The 22512-nt window shown below is 35.7% G+C and overlaps 1 protein-coding gene and 1 long non-coding RNA gene across 5 annotated transcripts; one reads left to right on the forward strand and one right to left on the reverse strand.

The window, feature by feature from the left end:
- LOC142544513 (uncharacterized) lies at positions 1-1084 on the forward strand. 2 transcript variants are annotated; one of them, XR_012820053.1, is made up of 2 exons: positions 1-86; positions 855-1084. It is a non-coding gene; the product is annotated as an uncharacterized LOC142544513 (long non-coding RNA). The 2 variants fall into 2 exon arrangements; XR_012820054.1 differs by having other exon boundaries at positions 9-86; positions 797-1084.
- A 923-nt stretch (positions 1085-2007) lies between these two features.
- Positions 2008-22430, reverse strand: LOC142545119 (CHD3-type chromatin-remodeling factor PICKLE-like). 3 transcript variants are annotated; one of them, XM_075652094.1, is made up of 31 exons: positions 22270-22430; positions 21951-22106; positions 20564-20701; positions 20325-20479; positions 19832-19993; positions 18418-18665; positions 18231-18326; positions 17997-18133; positions 17715-17927; positions 17524-17631; positions 16589-16639; positions 16379-16478; positions 15608-15750; positions 15427-15524; positions 15074-15212; positions 14815-14984; positions 13957-14023; positions 13744-13866; positions 11140-11249; positions 10969-11050; positions 10055-10252; positions 7434-7584; positions 7241-7343; positions 7011-7085; positions 5574-5635; positions 5399-5475; positions 4635-4762; positions 3734-4220; positions 3297-3420; positions 2751-2824; positions 2008-2582 (listed from the first exon to the last, which is right to left on the reverse strand). In XM_075652094.1, exons 1-31 carry the CDS (start codon positions 22423-22425, stop codon positions 2205-2207), a joined length of 4509 nt encoding a protein of 1502 aa, XP_075508209.1. In that variant the 5' UTR covers positions 22426-22430; the 3' UTR covers positions 2008-2204. The 3 variants fall into 3 exon arrangements, with proteins under 3 accessions (XP_075508209.1, XP_075508210.1, XP_075508211.1); XM_075652095.1 differs by having other exon boundaries at positions 2331-2574; XM_075652096.1 differs by lacking the exon at positions 2008-2582 and having other exon boundaries at positions 2782-3026.
- Positions 22431-22512: the final 82 nt, after the last annotated feature.

Genomic DNA, 22512 nt, shown 5'->3' on the forward strand with positions numbered 1-22512 from the left:
CATTCTCTCCGCAATCCTCCGCATTTCCGGCGCTCTTTGCTTCTCCTCCGGTGATCGCTACTCCTTCCGTCCAGCTTTAACAACTCGTAAGTCCTTTCTATTCTTCTTATTCATTAAGAAATGTCAGATTCCACTTCTTTTACTTCTGGAGCGAATGCGCGTGATACACAACGAACATTCTTTTGTCAGAACTTTATTTACAAATTTTGCAAATTTTATTTGAAGCTCATAAGTTGCTGGAACCTTTTCCCTAGACTAGATATCTACTAATCAAGTTGTTGCTAGGGTTTGAGACTTTGAGTGGAGGATGATGATTGTTTTTGTATATTGAATCTAAACATTAACGTGTTGTTGGTCTTTGTTACCCATTCTTGAAACTTAGTCATGCTTTGTCTAATTGGGTCGTGAGCTGATGGAGCCCGAATGAATTCCCCATGCCGTATTATCTTCGTTGCTCATCTTGAGGACCACTTGTTTGCAATTATGAAAAGTAATTTGGTTGGTTTCAGATCTCCTCTCAAACTTTATCTTAAAGAATCTTTACAAATGTTTATTCTTTAAAGGCAAATGATAAGCTTTCATGATACATCCCAAATAATTGATTTAATTATCTAGTTTTTACATGCATTTATTATGTTTGTCCAATAATCAGTTGCTTTAAAAACTGTAAAAAGTTATAACATATGGGCTATCTTCTTATGTTCAATGTTGATTTCTCTTTATGTAGTACTAAATTTAAATTATTAGTTATTACATTATTTATGCATCCTCTTTTATGTTTTGTGAGTAATTGAAGTTCAGTACAACTCATACACTGATGAAGTTCTAGTTGACTGGTGTTGTACTTTTGTAAGGAAACAGTGCCATATTCAAAACTATCTTTTAGCATTGGAATCAAATGGTAAAAGATAGCTTTCTCCGGATTATAAGATTGATCAATCAGCAAGAAATGTAATGGAACATTCATATTGATGTATCGTTTATGTCAAGACATGAAAATGTATATGGAGATTGTTTGCCTGGAACTTTGATGGGATTATCTTTGTAGTTACATTATTATTTTGGGGCCTATAATTTAAACTTAGTTGTTTGCATCAGTATCTTTTTGGTTAAACATTGATGACATGTCAATTTATTTATAGGTGAATATCAGGGAAAAAAAATCAATTTTAATCATCGAGGAATTATGTAGAGAATGACCAACCATTTGGCAGAAGTTTTGATTGACCAAAGACTCCAGGAAAGAAATGTGATGGAGATCCTTGGAATCCACGAGCCTCATAAATTGTGACTTGGTTAAATTCGAAATTACATCTTGAGCTATGATGGCTTAAGCGAAATTTAACATTAAGCGTAAATGAAAAGGTATGAAGGAGTAAAAACGTTGACAAAAAACAGATCAACCTAAATCGTAAAGAAGTGTCTCCTGTAAAATTTTAACTAATTAAGGTTTTAGTAGTATAAAAATAAAAATAAAATAATAATAATAATAATAATAATAATGGACTTAAAAAACCTAGAATCTTGAGCTTTCACTGGAAAAATAAGACCCAAAAGGCTCAAATCCTTTCTTTCCCTTCGTATACCAAAAAGGTTCACTCTTTGTGAACGAGACTCCACTTAATCGGTAACAGAGTAGCTTGAGTACAAGCCAACGACAGAGTAGCTTGCAAATTACCCTAGAACTTGAGTCCAGAATTTATGTATTTTTTTTTTTTTTTTTTCTTTTTTTTTTCTTTTTAATTTATGTATTTATTTATATATCGTTTAACCTATTCATCAACCTAATTTATTAAAATATAATTAAAAAAATTCCCTTAATTCAACTCAATTCAAATCCAACCACTCGCAATTAATTAGTTGAGCGTGCGCTTGTTCACGCACATTCGGTCTTCTGCCCGTGCTTATCTGCACTTGCTATTTTTTTATTTTTTTTTTTTGTCGTGGGCATATATATAATCGTTTAAAGCATATCACCACCACCAACCAGAAAACATATGCACCATATTGGAGTCCAGGTCAATAATATAAAGATATTAGTAATCAAGTCTTGAAAAGATTACACAAGACAGCCCATTGATTTGATGAAGTTCTTTTTTTACCCTAAAAGAAAGAAGAATAATACTTCCCTTGTAGTCATTCATAATCAAACCGTTTTTGAAATAGAATAGTTATAATAGAGTTGAGAAGATATGGCTGGCTGGCTAGTCCAAAAACATGTCTGACTTCCTTTCGAAAGAAGTAATGATGCTAGCATCATCGTCATCCACAACCATTTTTGTAGCTCCTTCACTCCCATTTGACGAAGCATTAATATTTTCAATGCTAATTTTTACTTCTGCTTCTGTACCTATATTCACAACTCCGAATATAATATTATCCGTTGCAGTTGTGGGTGTAGCAGAGGCGGTAATAGTTTCAACGCCTGGAGAACATTGTTGCTTTGCTGAAAGTATGTGATTTATCTCTTCATTAAATTCTTTTAACCCACCCAAATTTCTTCTCACTTTCAAACTTGCCGGTCTATTAGCTAAATATGCTTCAACTGAATCTTGGTCATTGTCTAAAACAACCCTGCACATCTGCAAACAGCCCCTTTATAATATATCCAACTATCTCATCTCAGCATTTACAAATATTGTGATACCACTTCCGTCATACAATATATCCAACTAGCTCGTCTCAGCATTAACAAATATTGTGACACTATTTCCGTCAACTTAATTTAAATATGTATGTAACAAACTTACTTCATTGTAGAGCCTGGCCATATCCAAGCGATCTGATCTTTTATCACAAGCAGCACTCAGAATTTCCTCGGGAGCTGAATTAATAAAGGTCATATAGTCTTATCAGAGAGAACATGCAAACCTCATGTAAGGGCCAACAATATTGCAATTTCTAGGCATATCACAAGAAAGAAAACATTCATCAAAACTTGTATTGAAAGAAAAAGTTTCAGAGTGCCCAAACATAATTTTCAACAAATCTCACCTCAATTCACGATTGCAGCAGATGTCAAGAATCTGCCGATCGGCAAAAAAAAAAAGACAAGTCTTATAATATAAACAATGCATAGTCAAATGGCTACTCTCCCTGGGTATAACCATGCACGAGAGAACATATAAAGCAAACAAAGCCTGAGATACGTCAATGCAATAAGTGAGAACTCTAACCACCAGTTTTACCAGATTAGTCCAATCCCCAAACACATAAATTTGGAAAAGTTAAAATTCAATTTTCTCATTGGTCCGCAGAAACTTAAAGAAAAGAAATGAAAAAGGAAAGATACATACAAATAATTTCAACTTGAAGCAACTGGTTGGTCATCTGGGAATCCAATCCATTGGAGCTTGGAATTTTCACATCTGCGACTTTCTGCCCTGTCACATTACTTGGCATGTTTGTTTTCTCGTCACCCTGAGATTATAATCTTGTTCAAACAGTATAATTCATGTTCAAAAAATCAAATTGCAGTTTAAATGGAGCGAAGAGAATTTTATCAATTAATTAAACTTCAAACAAACAGAAGACAACAATATAATATCTCATGGCCAGTGAAGAGCCAACAGCACCAAGATAAGTAAAGATCTGTATACTACTCTAATACCCTTTCATACAATTACAATGGAAACACTTTTCTACTGTTTCTGTTACTCATTAGACATGGAAATCCAGCTATGATCAAATAAGATCCCAAACATAAACTAATAGGGAACTTAAAAGAACTTACCAAATATTCTTTTTGTTGCTCTGCATTGAGTCCTTTCTCTAAAAGCAGCACCCTTTTCTTAATAAACTCAACTTGTCTCCTCTGCATTTCTCTAAAATGATATAGCACAGATTGGTCTTGAAAAAGTTGCACTCGGGATGGAGTGTCAGGAGTTCCACGTGGAACATCAGCTCCAAAATCATTGGCACCATTAGCTCCCTTTGCCTGATTACCAGTCACATCAACATGTTCTGAGTTTGCACCGTTATGTGCAGGAGACAAACTTGGAGTAGGCCCATATGCTTGAGGAATTCCAGAAGACGCTTGAGCCTGCAGAGTCCCTGATGGATGAAGTTGTGTTTGAGAGGTTCCTAAATCAGTATTTTGTACTTGGGGAGCTCCTGAGACTGGTAAATTGATCATAGTAAGGTTCAGCTCTTGACAGATAAGTTCCTGGAATCTCAAGTCCTTGTCATCGACAATTGCTTGCCATCTTCCATAACCATGTCTACACGTCCATACAAACAAAAGAAAATCGTGATAATGCACATAGAATTTGAGGAAAGTTAAACGAATATCGTGTTTAATCAAATAAAAATGCCATAACCTGCTTAATCCCAAAATTTAAGTTAGCGAGTAAAATATTATATGAAGAGACCTAATTGGTAAGGAAAAGAAAACACTATCCTGCCATATTTAATTAGCCATCTTAATGAATTCGCCAAAACTTATTGCATCAAGGGCCACAAATTCACAATTATTTCTTCCAAACAATTTTATTCCTCATACTCCCACCTTCGACATGATATCCATCAACACCTTCCACATTACTAGGATACTATATTGTCAGCATTATCTTTGCTTTTCCAGCTAATGAGACTTGATGTTAGCACGCATGGAAGAAAGAGGAAAGAGGTTGTACTTCAATAATGCTCGCAATAGCAACCGATCATGGTGCTCCTTCCAAAGTTTTCCTACTTTTAATCCCGGGTAGCGAAATATAATATCATCTGTGAAAAGAATAGCGCCCTCCTTTGATAAAGCTCTCACCTGCCAAGTCAAAGACGAGCTTTCAAATGTAAGTGAAAATCATAAGCAAACAATGAAATACTAAAAGGTCTTGGAAACCTTGTCAATCCATGTAATGCATAGCTACTTTGGTATAGGGACTTACAGAACTTTAGTATAAACATGAACGGTGAAAGCCACCTCTAGTAATACACTTCATTTTGGGGTATATGTTAAAGGACAGTTCACTAACATCACAACTAAAACAGCCAAGCTTAAGAAACTTAGGTGATTTTGTACCTTAAGCACAGTTACATTCACCATGACGAATGTTGTATTTTTAAATAGGGTTAATTCCTTAAAGAGAATCATGCAAGGAAAAATTTATTGAGGTCAGCAGAAAAAAAAAGGAGAAGAAGAAGAATGTCTATACATTTAAAACCCAAGGCAGTAGCTAATTAGAATCCATCGGAGAATTAATTTTAGGTGTCACATGAATGCAACCAGTACGGTGCATCCATGCAGTAGGTTACAGCAACATGGATTCTCATACCTATTGATACTAGAGATTACAAAGACATAGGAAACCAACTAACTAAAGTATTCAATTCTTCAGTTGCAATCACAAGAGACATGTATGAGGCATTGATAATTATTTTATAGCATCGTGGAACTTACTTTGTCCCTAATAAGAAGTAATGTTCCAATCCTAACAAGCACGTCTTGTATCCTCAGTCCCTCTTTGGGTACACCATCTGCAATCAAGAGAATGCAATAATTAAACAGGTTCTGCACCAAGAGAGTTTTAAAGATAATCATTGAAGTTACAGAAAATATTAGTACAATTAATTACCTGAAAATGTAAGCGAGTCCGTTATATCTTCGGCTATGTGTGATAAGAAAAGCCTCCCATAACTGTATAGAAAGTAACTGAATTCAGTACATGTACTGTGAAACATAGGAAGAGCCCAAAATAGGTTTGACACCAAACAAAAAATATTAGCCCACCAACTTTGATAATCAAAATGTAAATTGTTCAGCACTATCATTTTATCATATCTTTAGGGTTATCAGCATTCGCATTCGCATTTGCCTATCCTATTAGGCAACCAATCTGAGAAAGCTCCTATACATACATTTGGAGGAAGTGATGATATGTGAAGATTTAATGACCAAAAGTAGTTGACAGCTAGCTTAAACTATTGTGTAACTTTTTAAAGGGATAAATAAGAAAAATATTGTGGATAATTTTTAAAAAGATTAATTCATTTTAGCAAAGTGCAGGAGACTGCTAACGTAATTTCAGCAACTGTCGAAATTGACAAATCCATGAAAAAGCTTGTGGCATTAAGATTTAGATACATTCTTCGTTTGGATATATATAAAGAAGGCATAGGATTTAATGTGACTTTAGCTTGATTTAAAGTTCGACATTTTGATTATTTTTCTGATCTATGCCCAATTTGAACAAAACCAAAGCAGAAAGTCGAACAAAGTCTGGCGTAAGTGAAGTAGAGGCAATAACCAAAAAGGTTTCAGATTTTCTAATTATGCTGGTAATAGACCATTTTTTTCTCATATCCAATTCATGAACCTGCGGATAAGGCATTTCATCTTTTATGATTTATTTCCCTGTTTAAAATAGTCACAACTAATCCTGATTTCCTTGCTGCAGAAGAAAAGGTAACAAGAATATTTATCTCCAATCAAAACTAACAGTCAAGCCAACTTATGCTCTCACCCCTTGTGTGGAAAACAGATTAGCTGGGTTAAGAAGATTCTGAAAAGCGGTCGCAACTGTTTCATGTGGTAGCAGTTTAAGCTAAAAAATTTAACATGCAGATCCTTGCCAATGCAAACATCACTTGGATCAACAGCTAACAAAAAATCATAGACAAAAGCTTCCATAAAAATTTTAAAAACTTAGCTTTTGAAAAGAAGTCAGAAAATCTCACAAGTTAGATGTCTCACAAGTTAGATGGCTAGACCCCATTAACATATTGTTCCTTATCAAAAGTCAAATGATCGATGCAAAACATTGGTGACGCTAAAAAAATGTGATGATAAAAAATAGTGATCACGTCGACTAACTCTTAAGATGAACCCAAATAGTTTATGATTATATTTGTATGACGAAGATATTGGCTGCTTAAGCATGTAAACCAAGTTAAACAAAGATACAAGTCTGAGAAGCCTAAATATGTGCAGTCACTCTGACATTGGAACTGATCAATCAACATTACTATGATAAATACGGGACTTGAAGTAGGCTGGAGTAATAATCACATACTCTCTAATCTCTTCATAAGTCTTCTGCTTTAGACGTGGTGTAAACTCTGCCCAGTCGAAGTCCCCTACGCCAAACCTGTGAGGAATATTAGGAATTGCTTGCATTATACTTTTATATTGAATGAATTTAACAAAAATCTCATACAGAGAATATTGGAGCAAGCAAGAAATGAAGGAGCGTGAAAAATGGCATTTAATGACACAATATGTAAGGAATACTCTATATGGAACCTCATCAAAATTTGGACAAATAGAGCCCTCTGATTTTGGTTAAATCCAAGAACTCGGAAAGATCTCCCTTCACCTTCCATCAAAGGAAGTGGTTCTGAAGTGTCTGCCAATAAATTATAACAAACGGGACAAAAGTTAGATAGTATTGCTGCATTTATACCAACTGATGCATAATCTGTATTTAATCCTATACCACGAGCTCTTTTTCTGTAAGGTCTCCTAACAGTTGCAGCTCCAGTTGAAGCTGTTTCATTATCAGTTAACTCAGCTTCATAATTATCGTCTTCTCCATCCGAACTTACATCTTCCAAACCAGCGAGATCATCTTCTTCAACAGATACCATCTGTAATTCAGCATACAAAATAAGTAATAAAGGGCAATGGTATACAAGATATTATGATGTTACCCAAAATCTCAAAGTATTATATTATCATCAGAACTCAGGAAACTCATGGCCCAAAGGAAGATGGAAAAGAGAATCAGCTTGAGAAAATTGGAATATTCTTTTTTTTTTTATAGAAAACTAACTTTATTATAAAATAGAGCATTACAAAGTTCACGCGGATGAGTAATCCGCAGCAAGGTTACAATTCAACTTAAAAGTTCATGAGTAATGCATAAAAACCATTAACTTAGTACCCTACAAATTTCCGATCCCTAACTAGGTCTGCGATACACAAATGATTAAAGCGCTTCAAGGTGATAGTCCAAGATGCTACTCTGAATTTGATCTTTTCCGACGAGTCCTCAAATATTCTCTTATTCCTTTCCAACCAAATAGACCAGTAAATGCAATGAACAATGAGAAACCAGAAATCATTGAAATTCTTCCCCAATTGGCAGTAGGAGTCGGAGATAAAAAGATCTTTGGCATGCCTCGGAAAAGGCCACTGGAATCCCAACTCTCGTAAGACATTAATCCAAATACCCCTCGAGAATGAACAATGTAGTAGTAGATATCTTGACTCTCTTCATTTTTCCTGAATAAGCAACACCACTGCGGGCTTAGCACACAATCCTTCCACCTTCTTTGCACCGAGTCACACGTAGGCAGTTTCCCCAAGGCCACGATCCACGAGAAAATCTTAATCTTTTGTGGGACTTGTACTTTCCAGATATTATGGTAGCAAACGAATAATGAAAAATTTGAGATAGGGAAAAAAAAGTCGTAAAATGATTTGACAGAAAAAACGCCCGAAGGTTCCCCCAACCAAACTCTATAATCCTCAATACCCAACTGTGGTTTGACACTCTGTAATACTCGTAGCAAAGCAGTAAACTCACAAATTTCACTCTCGTCAGATCTCTTCTGAATCTCACATCCCAAATGAAAGAAGAACTACCCTGAGTAGTGACGACCTCTAAAAATGACGGATAGGCCTATTGGTCGCAATGCAAATACGAAACAAAGATGGAAATTTGATTTGAAACGACTCCCCACCCACCCAAACATCCTCCCAAAATCGAATCAAATTACCCTCTTTAGGCACTAGTCTAATCAGATGATGAAAAGCCCGGTAAGATTGAGAAATTTGAGATAGGGAAAAAAGAGTCGTAAAATGATTTGACAGAAAAAACGCCCGAAAGTTCCCCCAACCAAACTCTATAATCCTCAATACCCAACTGTGGTTTGACACTCTGTAATACTCGTAGCAAAGCAGTAAACTCACAAATTTCACTCTCGGTCAGATCTCTTCTGAATCTCACATCCCAAATGAAAGAAGAACTACCCTGAGTAGTGACGACCTCTAAAAATGACGGATAGGCCTATTGGTCGCAATGCAAATACGAAACAAAGATGGAAATTTGATTTGAGACGACTCCCCACCCACCCAAACATCCTCCCAAAATCGAATCAAATTACCCTCTTTAGGCACTAGTCTAATCAGATGATGAAAGCCCGGTAAGATTGAGAAATGAACTTCCAAGGACTTCTATAAGTGACTTTATCCGCCAACCCCAAGTCTCACCCATTAAACTGAATCGTGGTAGGGTTAATTTGACACTTACAAAAAGGATAAATCTGATAATTGCAATGTGGATTGCCGATTGCATGCGTAACGGATGACAAATATCACCCAAAAAAAATGAGACATACTTGGACTTACAGGACTTTCTTTTTTTGAAACTGTTTTTTTTTTTTAAAACTGACATGTAGGACTTCTCTTCCCTTTCCTTGTCCCTATCCCTCCCCCACCCCTCTTGCTATTAAAAGAACCCTAAGTGAGAAATCTGAAGTCTGAACCGTAAAAAAAAAAATTACAAGACCTTGATATTCTTAATTTTATACAAGTACTACTTGAGCACTACAGGTTTGTTAGGTCATTAAAATCTACATCCTCCTAGGATTCTTCAATCTTAAATTCTCAGGGCATATGCTCCTCGTCAACCATTTGGCAGATTTCCTCCGACAATAATTCCCTCCATTAGAGACATGATTCAGTTGTAAACAAGGACTAAAAGTAAAATACCATAAAAATTTTGAGTTTGTGTCAATCTGACAAAACGAAACATTGAATTTATAACAGGCATAACAAAAAGTTCATCTCTTAAATAAATAAAAAAATATAAGCATTGAGATATCATGCACACCTAGCAAAAACTATGGCAAAAGTACATGACTACGTAATAGTAAATGAAAAAGGTTTTCATGACTACGTAATGGTAAATGAAAAAGGTTTTCATTACTTCACTCAAAGCACTAAACTTCTGTGTTTGATTTATTTTCTTCCTATTAATTATTCCAAATTCTATCATATTGTTAGCATTTGTCAGCAAGTAACTCAAGTGAATTGACATTTCAAATATAAAACCTGTTTGCGGCTCCTCTTTCCTTTTCCCATAGCATTAAACTCTTCTATTTTTTGCACTTCGTATTTGTCTCGCAAAAGGTCTTCCCAGTAGCTTGCTCGTTCAGGATTGTTTAAAGGTGCTTTAGATTCTGCTGGTATTGCAGGTGCTTCCTCCTCTGCTGCCAATTCTACTTCATCAATGTACTCAAAATTTGCTACCTGAGGCATGCGCTTGATGATTACAAAAGATTCAAACCGACGTGCAAATCCTTAAATTATCAAAAGTAGCTCCAAAACCCATGAATGAAACAGTTCCGATTAAGGAAAATAAAACCTGATATTTTCCCATATTGCTAACAACAATGGATATAAAAGCTAGCATTGGCTTCTTTGAAATATCACAGGTATCTTACCATCAGAAAACATAGCAAAATCATAAATACATCAACCACCTATAAGCATCAAAATTTTCAGATTGAGATGCTCCATAATATCATATCGTGTGGGGTATGATATAGAGTTTCCAATTGTTGTTATAATTAACTCAAGGACATGAACGAGCATAGATCCATCTACACACATTAGAATCCTGATGGCGGGCAGAAGACCCCATAAATATTACATCCAGGCTGTATTTTGTATGAGGGATAAGGTGGGATTAAGTGATGGTTTTGGGCTTAAACCATGTTAGGTTCATTTTTTAATAAAATCATTTTATACAGCCAATCCCTCCTTAATCTTATTCGTAAAAATCAAACCAAATATAACATTATTTTATCACCACATATTACATGTCCTTGTCTTTCAATTTTTTATCACTTATTTACTAATAATTCAATAATATCATCGTTCGAACCAATCGTGACCTCAGTGATTCAGTGATAATGTTTAGATTGTAACAACAAAATATACTGATACTTAAGAAAGTTACACACCTTAAAGGCTTTCAAAAATCCATCCTCCTCTTCATCATACAATGAAGACTCTTCATCTTCGATTTGTTCGCGATTAAGTAACCTAGATTCGATTAGGGGTTCAGATTTATTATGAAAAACATGAACTTTTTATCGCGTCAAAGGAATCTTTGGGAATGGTAGATGATTTACCTATCAATTGCAGTATCATCATAATGAATTTGCCGAGATTTTACCAATTCATCATTGTCATCGGCAAATAATTCTTTTGAGCCATACCTTATGATATCATCCAGTTCCTCCTGTAGCAAAATCAAAGTGTCTCAGCACAAGAATATAAATGAGAATGTGGTACAATCTGATTATTTCACGTACAACAAACAATTAAAAATATCCGAACCTCGTGTTTTAAAAGTAATAAAGGGATACATTGTTGCTTAGTTTGGCTGCGTAGATTAATAAAAGGATCGTTTGTACTTTTTATTCAATTTGATGAATATACACCAGAAAATAGTTTTAAATTATTTTTGTCACAATTAACCATGATCTCTCTCCTACCCAAATTTTTTACTCCATAACAGGGGTGTAAACGAACCAAATCAAGTCAGATATAAAAAAAATTTTAATGCTAGAATTAGATATATTCGAGCTCAAATTCAATTCGAAACTCGAAATTTTACTAATTTTGGCTTGAATTTGATTCAAAACTCGAAATATTCAAACATATTCGCAAGTTACTTTAAAATAAAGACTGGAAATATATTTATTTAATAATTATATTATATTAATAAAATATTAGCTCACGAACGCTCACAAACTATAGAACAAAAAAATTGAACTCAAGTTTGGCTCGAAAAAAAGTTAAGTCGTGTTTGCGTTCGGCTCAAATTCTATAATTCGAATATCAATCAAACACATTATGAGCCGACTTGATTCGTTTAAACCCATACACCATAAAACACCCGATCATCTTTCCTCTTCATCTCTTTATTCTCCACCACCGGCACAACTTCCCACCATACCCATCATTTCCTCCTCTTTTCTTCACCTTCTTCCTCATCTCTATCCTTTTTTTATCTCCTACATGATTCATGTTTATCCTTTATCCATAAAAATGTCTCTAAAAGAGATGTATTTTCACCTTAGGAATCCCAAACTTGATCTTTTGCCTCATTAATTTCTATTTCCCTGTTTCCCCACTGCCTTCATCACCACCATTACCGCTTGGTGTTAATGGGCAAGAAACAGGCGAAAGGATGGACAAGCCAAATGGGATAACGAGGCTGCAGTGCATTGGGCATTTAATCACTTTTAATCTCTCTGTTTTTACCTCATGAGATAAGTAAACCTCCATGCCTACGGAATGAATCAGACTAAAACAGTGTACAGAATCTGGCTAAGGAATAACGGCTAGGAAATTTGCACGCAGAAATAGGATAATATTGGAAGAATAAGCAATCCTCCTTTTATCCAATATACCAAAATGGCCAGTTACAAAATCTTTCTTCGCTGATTCTGGAGTGTAGCCAGATCCTTAGGAAACCAAGGAGTTCTCATGACCTTAATTCAGAGCATCAAAATCACACGAGGGGGTGTGATGCTTCCCAAAGAGTTGGCTAGGTCTTTCAAAAGCAGTATATTACTGGAAGAATACACCATATTAACATTCAGGAAGGGAGTGGAAGTGGGACGGTAATGAATGCCATGTCCTTGAAGAAAAGAAAATAATTCGCTCAAAGAGATTAAATTGAAACTGAAACAAATCTCTTTCCAGAACACTCTCATCATTCCCATATGGTAGAGATATTAGTAATCGTAGAAATCAAAGAATATCTTTGATTAGAATATATTATTTGATTTCCCACTGTAATCCAAAATCTGTGATTCAAGACTAGGTTTCAAACAAACAGACCAGAAGCGCAAGTCATTGAAGGAGAGGATGTAACCTCTTCCAAGGTGAAAGGAAAGTCACACATTATGGGAGCATTGAATAAGTGGCACAACACCAAAAAAAGAAAAAGGGGATGTAGGAACAACAAACACATAGCCGATGTGATGCCCTCAAGATTCTTAATGCAATGCAACTGTTTTGAAAAACCACCATGCAGAGAAGTGGGTTAGGACATAGCTCGATTCAAGAAGTAAAAAATGCAAGAAAACAAAGCCTCTAGCAAAAGCAGCTTCCTGGAAACATCCAAATGCTGTTTGACTCTCTAGTATTATACTAGTACAGGTTCAGTTTCACTGACATACTAAACTAAGGGGAAAGTTTGGGTGGTTCGGCCCCTATGACAAATGGCATATCATTTCCACATGTCAGCAACTAACAAGGAAGAAACATTAGGGTATTCATCCTCGTCCGACTAAAATTAATCCAACATATTCGTTTAGCCTCTATAAGATTACCATTTTGGAACATGTCAATTTAAGTGAGAGGGTAATTTAAATTTTGGAAATTTCAATTTAGATCTGTGCCTGCGTGATAAGGACAAAGATGACCACCAATGTAATGTTTTCTAAACTTACACAAAGATGGCGCTTACACTGACAAATCTAATTTACATTTGAGATGAAATACTCCATAGGAATTAATTATATTCTGAAAGTTTTGTGAATAGAAACTTATAGTGAGTGGTATTCACATGTTTATTTCATATATACTCTAGAATAACATTGCACTTGTAATAGAAATTGCAGAGATTTTGTTATACAGTATGTACCTTCAAATTGAGATTATACTTTTCAATGTCATGGTGAAAAGGAAAAACTGTGCATACTGTCATATGACATCTTTACCTGATTTATATTCTGTGTCTTGAGCTTTCCGACAACAAGATGCTCCAAAACCATTTTCTTTTTTGTCATCTGCATCATTCTTTCCTCGATGGTTCCTCTAGTTATGAGTCTGTAAATCATCACCTGCACAAAAAAAAGTCACACCAGTGATAAGCCTAGTGACAAATTGAAGATTCAAGAGTCAGCCAAAAAATGATCAACAAGGTGTACAACCTTATTTGTTTGACCAAGTCGATGAGCTCTTGCCATTGCCTGCAGATCAGCATGAGGATTCCAATCGCTGAAAATTTCAGGAACTCAAAATTAATATAAGTATATTGTAAGAGAACGCTATGTGTATGGCATAACAAAAGTTATTATATCACCAGTCACAATGGACAATTCAACAGTGTTTCACAACATTAAAGCAGATTCATGACATTCAAATAAAAAATAAAGTACGGCTTATAATACCTAACTATATCCATGATACCAATCACAACTGACTAGATACCTCCATCCCAAAGAATCAATGCAACTAATACTATCAATAAATCTCATAATCGCAATCATAACTTGTAAGGTCAAGAGCTTTTGTGACCTCATAATATGACACACACAAGCGCATTATAAATCAACTTGAACAAACATCTTTTCAACAGTTTGCTCTTTCTCTGTCGATCGATCATCCTACAATATTAAATTATCAACACTACCAAAAACTCATGGCAAGAGCGAGTACTGAAGAACAGAAGCAGAGAGATTTAACAATGATAGATGCCCCAATTCTAAGTATTGGGGTTCTATGATAAATATAGCTTTGCACATTTCAAAGGCAGTAGATATCGAATCTTGCACATAGCTCAAATTTAAACTTAAGTTACGAAATGGGCAATAGGGGGAAGATAAAATCACTGTGAGGGCCCGTGCACAGGTCGTCACAATCGCAGCCCATTTTTCCTTCACCCCAGCAAGTAACATAGCTCAAATAAGCACAATGAACAGACATAAAGAACCGATACATCACCCAAATACAAAACTAGGATACAAATACGCAAATAACTGCTACTGAACCCAAGAACATTATATTACCTGTCATATATAATTACAGTATCAGCAGTTGCAAGATTTATTCCCAAACCTCCAGCTCTAGTTGATAGCAGAAAGCAAAATCTGGATGAATTCTTTGCATTAAACCTATCTATACGAATTTGTCTTTCTGCTCCACCAACTCTTCCATCAATCCTCTCGTAATGCCATTTCTAATGAGTACATGGGACGGTACTGTCAGTTCATGTTTTGAAATACATTTTTGGCATATCAATTAACGAGTTCAACTAAATATGAATACCCTATAATTGCAATAATCCTCTAACAAGTCCAACATATGCTGGAATTGAGTATATATCAGAACTCTGTGGCCTTGCTCTTTAAGCTTGACCATCATCTTGTCTAACAGCTGTAATTTTCCCGAGGATTCCAGAAATTGCCTGTTTATAATCGTAAAGAGAATCTTGTGAGCAGACAAAATCCCCATCTGGATAAGTCAAAGCATACATACAAAAATATATGAATGACACAGTAAACATCTAGTAAATCCACAATTATGTGCGGGTATCAAATGCAGGAATAACTCCATCAAGAAAATTCATGAGAAAATCATTGTGTATGTGTGTGTTTGGGGGGAGGGCATGCATATAGTACTTGTTAAACTCATTAGCATCCTCTGGTTCAACGCCTTCCAGCATAAAGGGATGACAACAGAGCTTACGCAGTTCCATCACCACATTTATGAGGGAAATCTAGCAATCAACAAAAAGATTAAGCTTGATCCAAAGTCCTTCCAGTAAGGTGACAAGAACACAAACAATAATCTACAACACACCTGCGCGCCACCCTTGCGAGTTAATATTTGATAATTACGAGTCAAAATTGCTTTGTAATATTCTTTCTGCATGCTGCTCAATTCAACACGAAGAATGAGTTCTCTTTTAGGAGGCAGCTCTTTCATGACATCTTTCTTCAATCCTGCAAATCAAAGTTGTTGTCAAGGAAGTCTTGTTTGTAGAAATACAAAATTGCAGATCCTTCAGCATTGCAAACTCCTCAAGTACATTGGTCCAGTTTCTTAGCAAGAAAAGGAAAAACAAAAAAAATAGCTTGATATAGCACAAGCCAAAAAGGATGGCAACCAGATGCAGTTAAGTCAATGGGAGAAAAATGAGCATTATGGATGAACTGGACATAAGAAGCATACAATGAAGCTAGCAGATTGATTGTGCAGGCTGAATAGTATAGGAGAATCATAGATGCTGTGGGCAGAGAGATTAGATGAACATAGGTTGCTGGTTTAACTGAGTCAAAACAAGGAATAAAATTGAGGGTACGAGCAGTTTGTGAGCCAAATGCTGGAGTATAGCATGTCAGCCATGCGTACTTGTTTTCATAAAGGTTCGAGCAAATGGCTCTTGTCTTCCACGCATGCATCTTCGTAAATAATCAATCAATTTTTAAGCCAGTGAAAATTTGGATTTAGTCTTGCAGTGCTATTACCATGCTTGACAATAGTATATAATTTGCTTTAAGATGGTTCCTGGTCATAAAGGCGAGAAAATAACTACAAGTTCCAATTTACAAGATAAGTTTCAATTAATACTTCGCAGTAGATGTGGTGCCAACATCTTATGAAGCCTAGAGATTTGCTCCTCTTGATTTATATCCTTGAACTCCTCCTGGAATTCCTCTAAACTTCCAAACTGGAAATATATTTTGACAAAACAAAAGAATCATGGAAATTTTTTAAATAATAATAGTTGATTTATTCACTAATGGTAAAACAATAAAAATCAAGTCAGAAGACACTGACCTTCCCTGCATCAAGGAAATGCATAAGCATAAAAAGCTCATCTAAATTGTTCTGTAATTCATGAAGACAATGGTCATATAATAACATTACAAATTAAATGGCAGAAGTAAGTATTTTTTCAACTGTAAACTTCATAAGAAGCCATGCCACAACTGTTCAAATATAGAATGAAGGGAAGAGTTTCAGAGACTCGTTGACTTCACAAGAAAAACCTCGTAAAATAGAGGGCGTAGTCTCAAGGGACTGGTGTACAGCATTCACACAGGGATGGTAATGGAAGGTGAAGTGTCTCACCAATTTACATGCTTATCATAGCATAAAAAGCATATGTGATGGTAATGGAAGGTGAAGTGTCTGGCCAATTTACATGCTTATCATAGCATAAAAAGCAAAATTCTTGAGTATGTGTAGATATGACATCCCAGAGAGTTATTTGCATTTCGTTCGTAACTACAGGCTAGCATTTAGGCCATCAGTCCTTGCAACCTGAATGGAATAGGGGAGGACCCAAAAAAAATTACAGCAGAAAGTAATTTCAATCATCCATCAATCTGAACTAGGTTTCATCAAGGATTGTTGACTCACTTGAAAATAACCTCACTCCACACAAGTCTCCATAAATTGACATTTATATATATCAATCCAGTAATAATTCGAAAAACCACATTCCATCCGCTCATTCAAGATTATCCAATGATTTTGCAAAATAATCCAGCACAGTAGAATTATCAGTTCTCGCTGCAAGTTGTTAATAACAATATCCAACGAAGTACGCACTAAGGTAACAACACAGAAAATTTGATATGCCTTTGCACAAACAGTAGTAGTTGCTCTATATAAAAATATGTGACAAGCATAAACAGCACAATAATAGCAGAGTGCGAACACAGATCATAATGTATAATGTATCATAATGTAAATGAGTAACAATATACCTGAAGTGGAGTTCCGGTCAGGAGGATACGATGTCTGCTAGAGAACTGTTTCAAAGAAGAAAACAGCTTTGAATCCTTATTTTTAAGACGATGACCTTCATCAACTATCTACAAATAGATGCCAGCAGACATTAAAAGCAAGCATCAAAAGGATATAAAAAACATTGCAGTGCTAGGAAATGTCTGTTCACCATGCACTCCCATTTTATGGGTTTCAAAGATGATAAATCCATGTTGATCATTTCAAATGATGTCAAAAGAACGTCAAACTTTATTCTATCTTGTTTGTTTTCGCTGACTGTTTGACCAGATTTCTTCTTTTTGTTCTTCTTCTGATTTTTGGGATAATAGAACTCATATTCTCTTATCACAGAGCGAGCATGAGCACCTCCGAGATACATCACCTGCAGCAATTGATTATTCATCAACATAAACACTAATTTACCATGATCCCAGACTTTTTGCGTACTTACAACATTCATATGAGGAGCCCAGGTGGCAAATTCACGTTCCCAGTTTCTCAATGTCGAAAGAGGAGCAATCACAAGATGTGGGTAATGAATCTCCCCAAAAAGAGATGCTAAAAATGCAATACTCTGTATTGTTTTACCTGAGCTCACAGACATTTAGTGTACAAAATTTTGCAACATAGAGAAAGTAAGAGAAAGAACGAGGAGAAGGACAATTTAAGGTGCAAAACAGCATACCAAGCCCCATCTCATCTGCAAGTATCACATGTGTTTGTTTGGACCAAGCAAAACGCAAGAAATTTAACCCTTCGAGCTGATACGGATGCAATGAACCTTGATTTTTTAATTGATGATAACATAGTCAAATAGAATATTATACATGATCAAATGAAAAATATATACTAAAAGACAGAGCATCGCATACCTCCAGAAAGAAAATCAGGACTACTCTCAAAGTGTTGAAACTCTTTTTGTTTTTTCTTTGATTCAATGGCATCAAGAAGGCTGCTCTTCTGTTTTGACACCGATATCTTGTCAGATCGAGACTGCAAGCTATTAAATCTTTCAATTTCTTTTTGAAAAGATGCAATGTCTGATTCCAACTCCCAACTGCATTCATCATAGGGAAGCTCCTTCCATTTCACAAAGTATTCTTTCCCTTCACCTGCAATCCTGGTTTTTACCATAATTTGACAACAATTGGAATTAATGTGACAAAAAATGCCAACGTATCATTTATACCACGGAAAACCAGCGACATTAAACTCAAGCTGATAAATCAATCACATTTTGTGTTGTGACTCATCAGTTCAGAAATTCATTTTATTTCTATACAAGACAAGAAAAATCTCTTAGCATAACAAGTATTCCGAGGTTAGAAGTAAAGCCTTCAATCAACTCACATAGTCTGTTAAATGATAGTAGCCATCATATGTGAATGGCAGTACTAAAAAGATGAGCAAGCAACACATAGGTGAGAGCCAGAATTTTCCCAACAGCAATTGCTTTTCGTCCATGATTTTGAACATTTTTTCAAGATCTAACCATACAGATCGACAAGGCATGACACTACATAAAGTCTATATCTTAATTGAAATCAGCCTTTAATAAATTAAATCCTTTTAGAGGAAGCTAAATATTCCCTCAAAGCATTGATAGCACTGAATAAAGGTAAACATTCATTCAAAACTCAAACTTCTAAAAGCGCAAACACAATTGAGCACATTTTGTACACCAAAGCAGAGGATAATCGAACATTTTTTAACAAAAATATGCCAGTTTGATTCAAAATATTCACTTCTAGATTCAGAATGCAAAGCCTGAAACAAATAATTTCTCCAAGCGTTTTTTTATATAGAAAAATATGAATTTATTATAATAATAGAGAATTTTACAAAGATAGCGGATGAGCAATCCACAAGACACCTCACAATTTAGGGAACTACATTATCGTTAGGAGCAAATAAATTTCTAATCCCTAACTAGATCTGATATAAGCAGGTGATTAAATTGTGGCATCTTAGTCGTCCAAGTCACAACTCTGAATTTAATCTTCTCTCAAAAATCGCCCAACGACTCCGAGCTAACCAGATAATTAATTAAAATATTCCAAGAGTACGAGGTTTTTTGCCCTTTTCAGGTGACTAGACATGTCAATCATTTTGACAATATGATTGACATGTCTAGTCAATCAAATTGACAATATATAGTTCTTCTGAAAGTCCAAGACTTCTTTCAAAAAGAAAAAAAATTAAAGGTCCAAGACTAAAATTTGACACAAGGCCTTGTCAAAATATCACAGATATTCATTTAACGCGGCAAAAAGATGTATGTAAAACCTGCTGGCAATAATCCGATCAACGGTCGTCCAATCTGGTTTGATAGGACCGAAGTCATCCTCAGGGTTAGTTGGTGAAGACGCCTGTTTATGGAAGTTATTTATTTTGGTTTTTAAGCGAGGATTTGACCTTTGCGCCTTAACAAATTCTATCTCGGGCACCCTGGAACAACATACAAATGATGCACGATATGAGTAAGAATAAGACAAGACATGCTTAATAAATGAGAATATCACTGTGAAATTCAATCAGCGCCTTCTTTTGGCACAATATTTAAGAGAATTTCAATTAGATGGTAGTATTATTCTAGAAGAATAGTCGACTAATGATTATCATGTATCACGTTACATGTGAAGTGATACTGTAATAGCTTGGTCACGATTTGGTGATTTTAAGCTGGGCAAATAACTGATGATATACTTCCCCTAGGAACATGCCTTAACATAATAACTTGACTAACTACATGGCAAATAGAGATAGTTGAAAATTATACCATGAGCAGTGGAGGTACGATAGGCCTTTCCACTTGACTAAATACTGGTTCATGAGAGCTTGATCCGACCCAAGCTTAGATGCATCACTGTCGTCAATAGCAGTGGGACCCACCTCACAGTCAAGTATTTTCTCAATTTCAATGAGAGGGCCGATCTGACAAAAATCATGGTTAAATAAGCAAACTAAGATTGCACCCATTCCTAAGCAGACTGAAATTGGGAGCATAAAGATACATACGCATTCAGGACACTTCCAGGGACTAGGAATATGAGCCTTCAGTGGTGGTAGTAAACACTTTGGATGGAAGGCATAAGTACATGTTTCACAGCTCAAAAGATTGTCACCTTTGCCACAAGATTGACACAGGCCTTCCTTCTAATAACAGACACACATTGAAACAAATTATTTCTAGAAATTTGCAACTCGAAAAAGGCAGCAGAACATGCAAGGCACAGAAATCCAAAATTTATTGGGATACATCCAATTTTTTTGCAAAAACGTACGATTTTAACTTATAACCCAGAAAAAAACGGAGGACAGCTTGCATGTCATAAATGAGTATCCCTCATATTCATGCATTTATATAAATGCTCCTTGATCTCATTGTTACATGTCTAAATGGTATTTAGTATTTCCCAGTCGTAAAAACCGTCGCTGCTTTATTAATTGAAATATAATAACATAAGTCCAAGGATGCGGACGCACGGTTGAATTTAGATTCCATTTTTTCTAATTTCGTGAGTAGGAAAATATTACAAGTTGTTTATTATACGTTCGTCCAATCCTGAATCCATGAAGGTTTTCCCAGGGACGTTCCCTTAGGCCTTACCTAACAACACTTTTAAAAGACGCGAGTACTGCGGCATGAATTTGAAGCCCCATTATTTATGCATCGAGATTAAATAGGAGATAAGTCAAAGGATAATTCTCTTAGATGCACGTGTAGAAAATAAAATCAATCAAGGAAAATAGCCGCACAATTCGCTCGAACAATTTAATTTCCACAACCATCAATTCCGATACCTAAAAGATTATTCGACTTGGACAGAGGGAGGGAGGGGGTGGGGGTGGTAATTAAAAGCAGACACCGGAAAAGCCACAACAATGAAAGTTCACAGAGTATGATCGGCATTAAATGTTTATATTCCCAATTGCTAGACTCTCCGAATCAGATTTGCTGATTCAAACCTAATTCCGGATGTAGGCATCATAACTGTGTGCTCCTTGGTCCCCTTCATTATAGCTTACTTTGGAGACAAGTACGGCCGTACTTAATGTGACATTGTAGGAAGTATGTAATTTAAGAAATTTCCGAAATTAGGTCTCCAAAAACTCCGGAAAATCAACCAGGATTTTTCCTCTTCGATATCCAGAAAATGCCCCGTTACAGAGTCGGAATCAATAAGAAGCAAAATTATAAGTGCATAGATTCATGTGTATGCCCAAAAACAAGTAAAGAAGATAACATAGGTACGTATCAACATATTTAGATCCGTGGATAAGCACACAGATATAACACGCACAATGATAACTGGACAGCGGACAGATTACGTACTAAGTGACACAAATCTGAAAAAGGGGAAAGCGAAAAAACGTATGGGAGGGGCAGGAAATCAAAAACTACCGCGTCAAGACGTTCAATTCTTTCGATTTTGTCATTAGAAGAGCCCGACCCAGAATTTCTCTTAACGAAATCATTCTCGTCGTCGGAATCATCTATGTTGTAAATGGGCCGGCGTTCCGATCGAATCCGAAGCCTCTCCACCAAACTTGCCATTTTCTACGCAAACATCAAGCAGAAAAACACGGACATCATTAAATTCACCAATTGAAAACGTAAGTCCGGTAAATGGTCGAGTCAGATGAAAGTGAGGCAAAAAACGTTTTGAAAAAAAGAGCAGAATGGTTATGCATGCCGTGGAAATCGGAAGTTTCCACTTTACCTGATACACCTGCGTGTATGTGACTGAATTCCCTGTGCGGCAGCAACTGGCGTACAGACAATGAGAGAGAGAAAATGGGATTGAAGGTTTGGACCTGTTTCTTTGAAAGACAGAGACTTGGTTCCAGTAGTGTGAAATGGTCGGGGCAATGCCCATTAATTATTTCTCTGTTGGGTTTTACATTAATAATAATACTAAATCAAATAATAAAAAAATAAAATGTTTTTGTTGAAGCAGGTTTTA

This window comes from Primulina tabacum, chromosome 5 (assembly GCF_025594145.1).
Source record: "Primulina tabacum isolate GXHZ01 chromosome 5, ASM2559414v2, whole genome shotgun sequence".
Taxonomy (NCBI): Eukaryota; Viridiplantae; Streptophyta; class Magnoliopsida; order Lamiales; family Gesneriaceae; genus Primulina; species Primulina tabacum.

Bases quoted from the DNA above. Each gene is read 5' to 3' on its own strand.
- LOC142545119 (XM_075652094.1), bottom strand. From the start codon at position 22,425: ATGGGCATTGCCCCGACCATTTCACACTACTGGAACCAAGTCTCTGTC. The intron at 5,636-7,010 runs GTATGTGATTAT...CTTTCTATACAG, and splicing joins ACTTATGAAGAGATTAGAGA to TTATGGGAGGCTTTTCTTAT. The intron at 5,476-5,573 runs GTAATTAATTGT...TCTTGATTGCAG, and splicing joins GGACTCGCTTACATTTTCAG to ATGGTGTACCCAAAGAGGGA.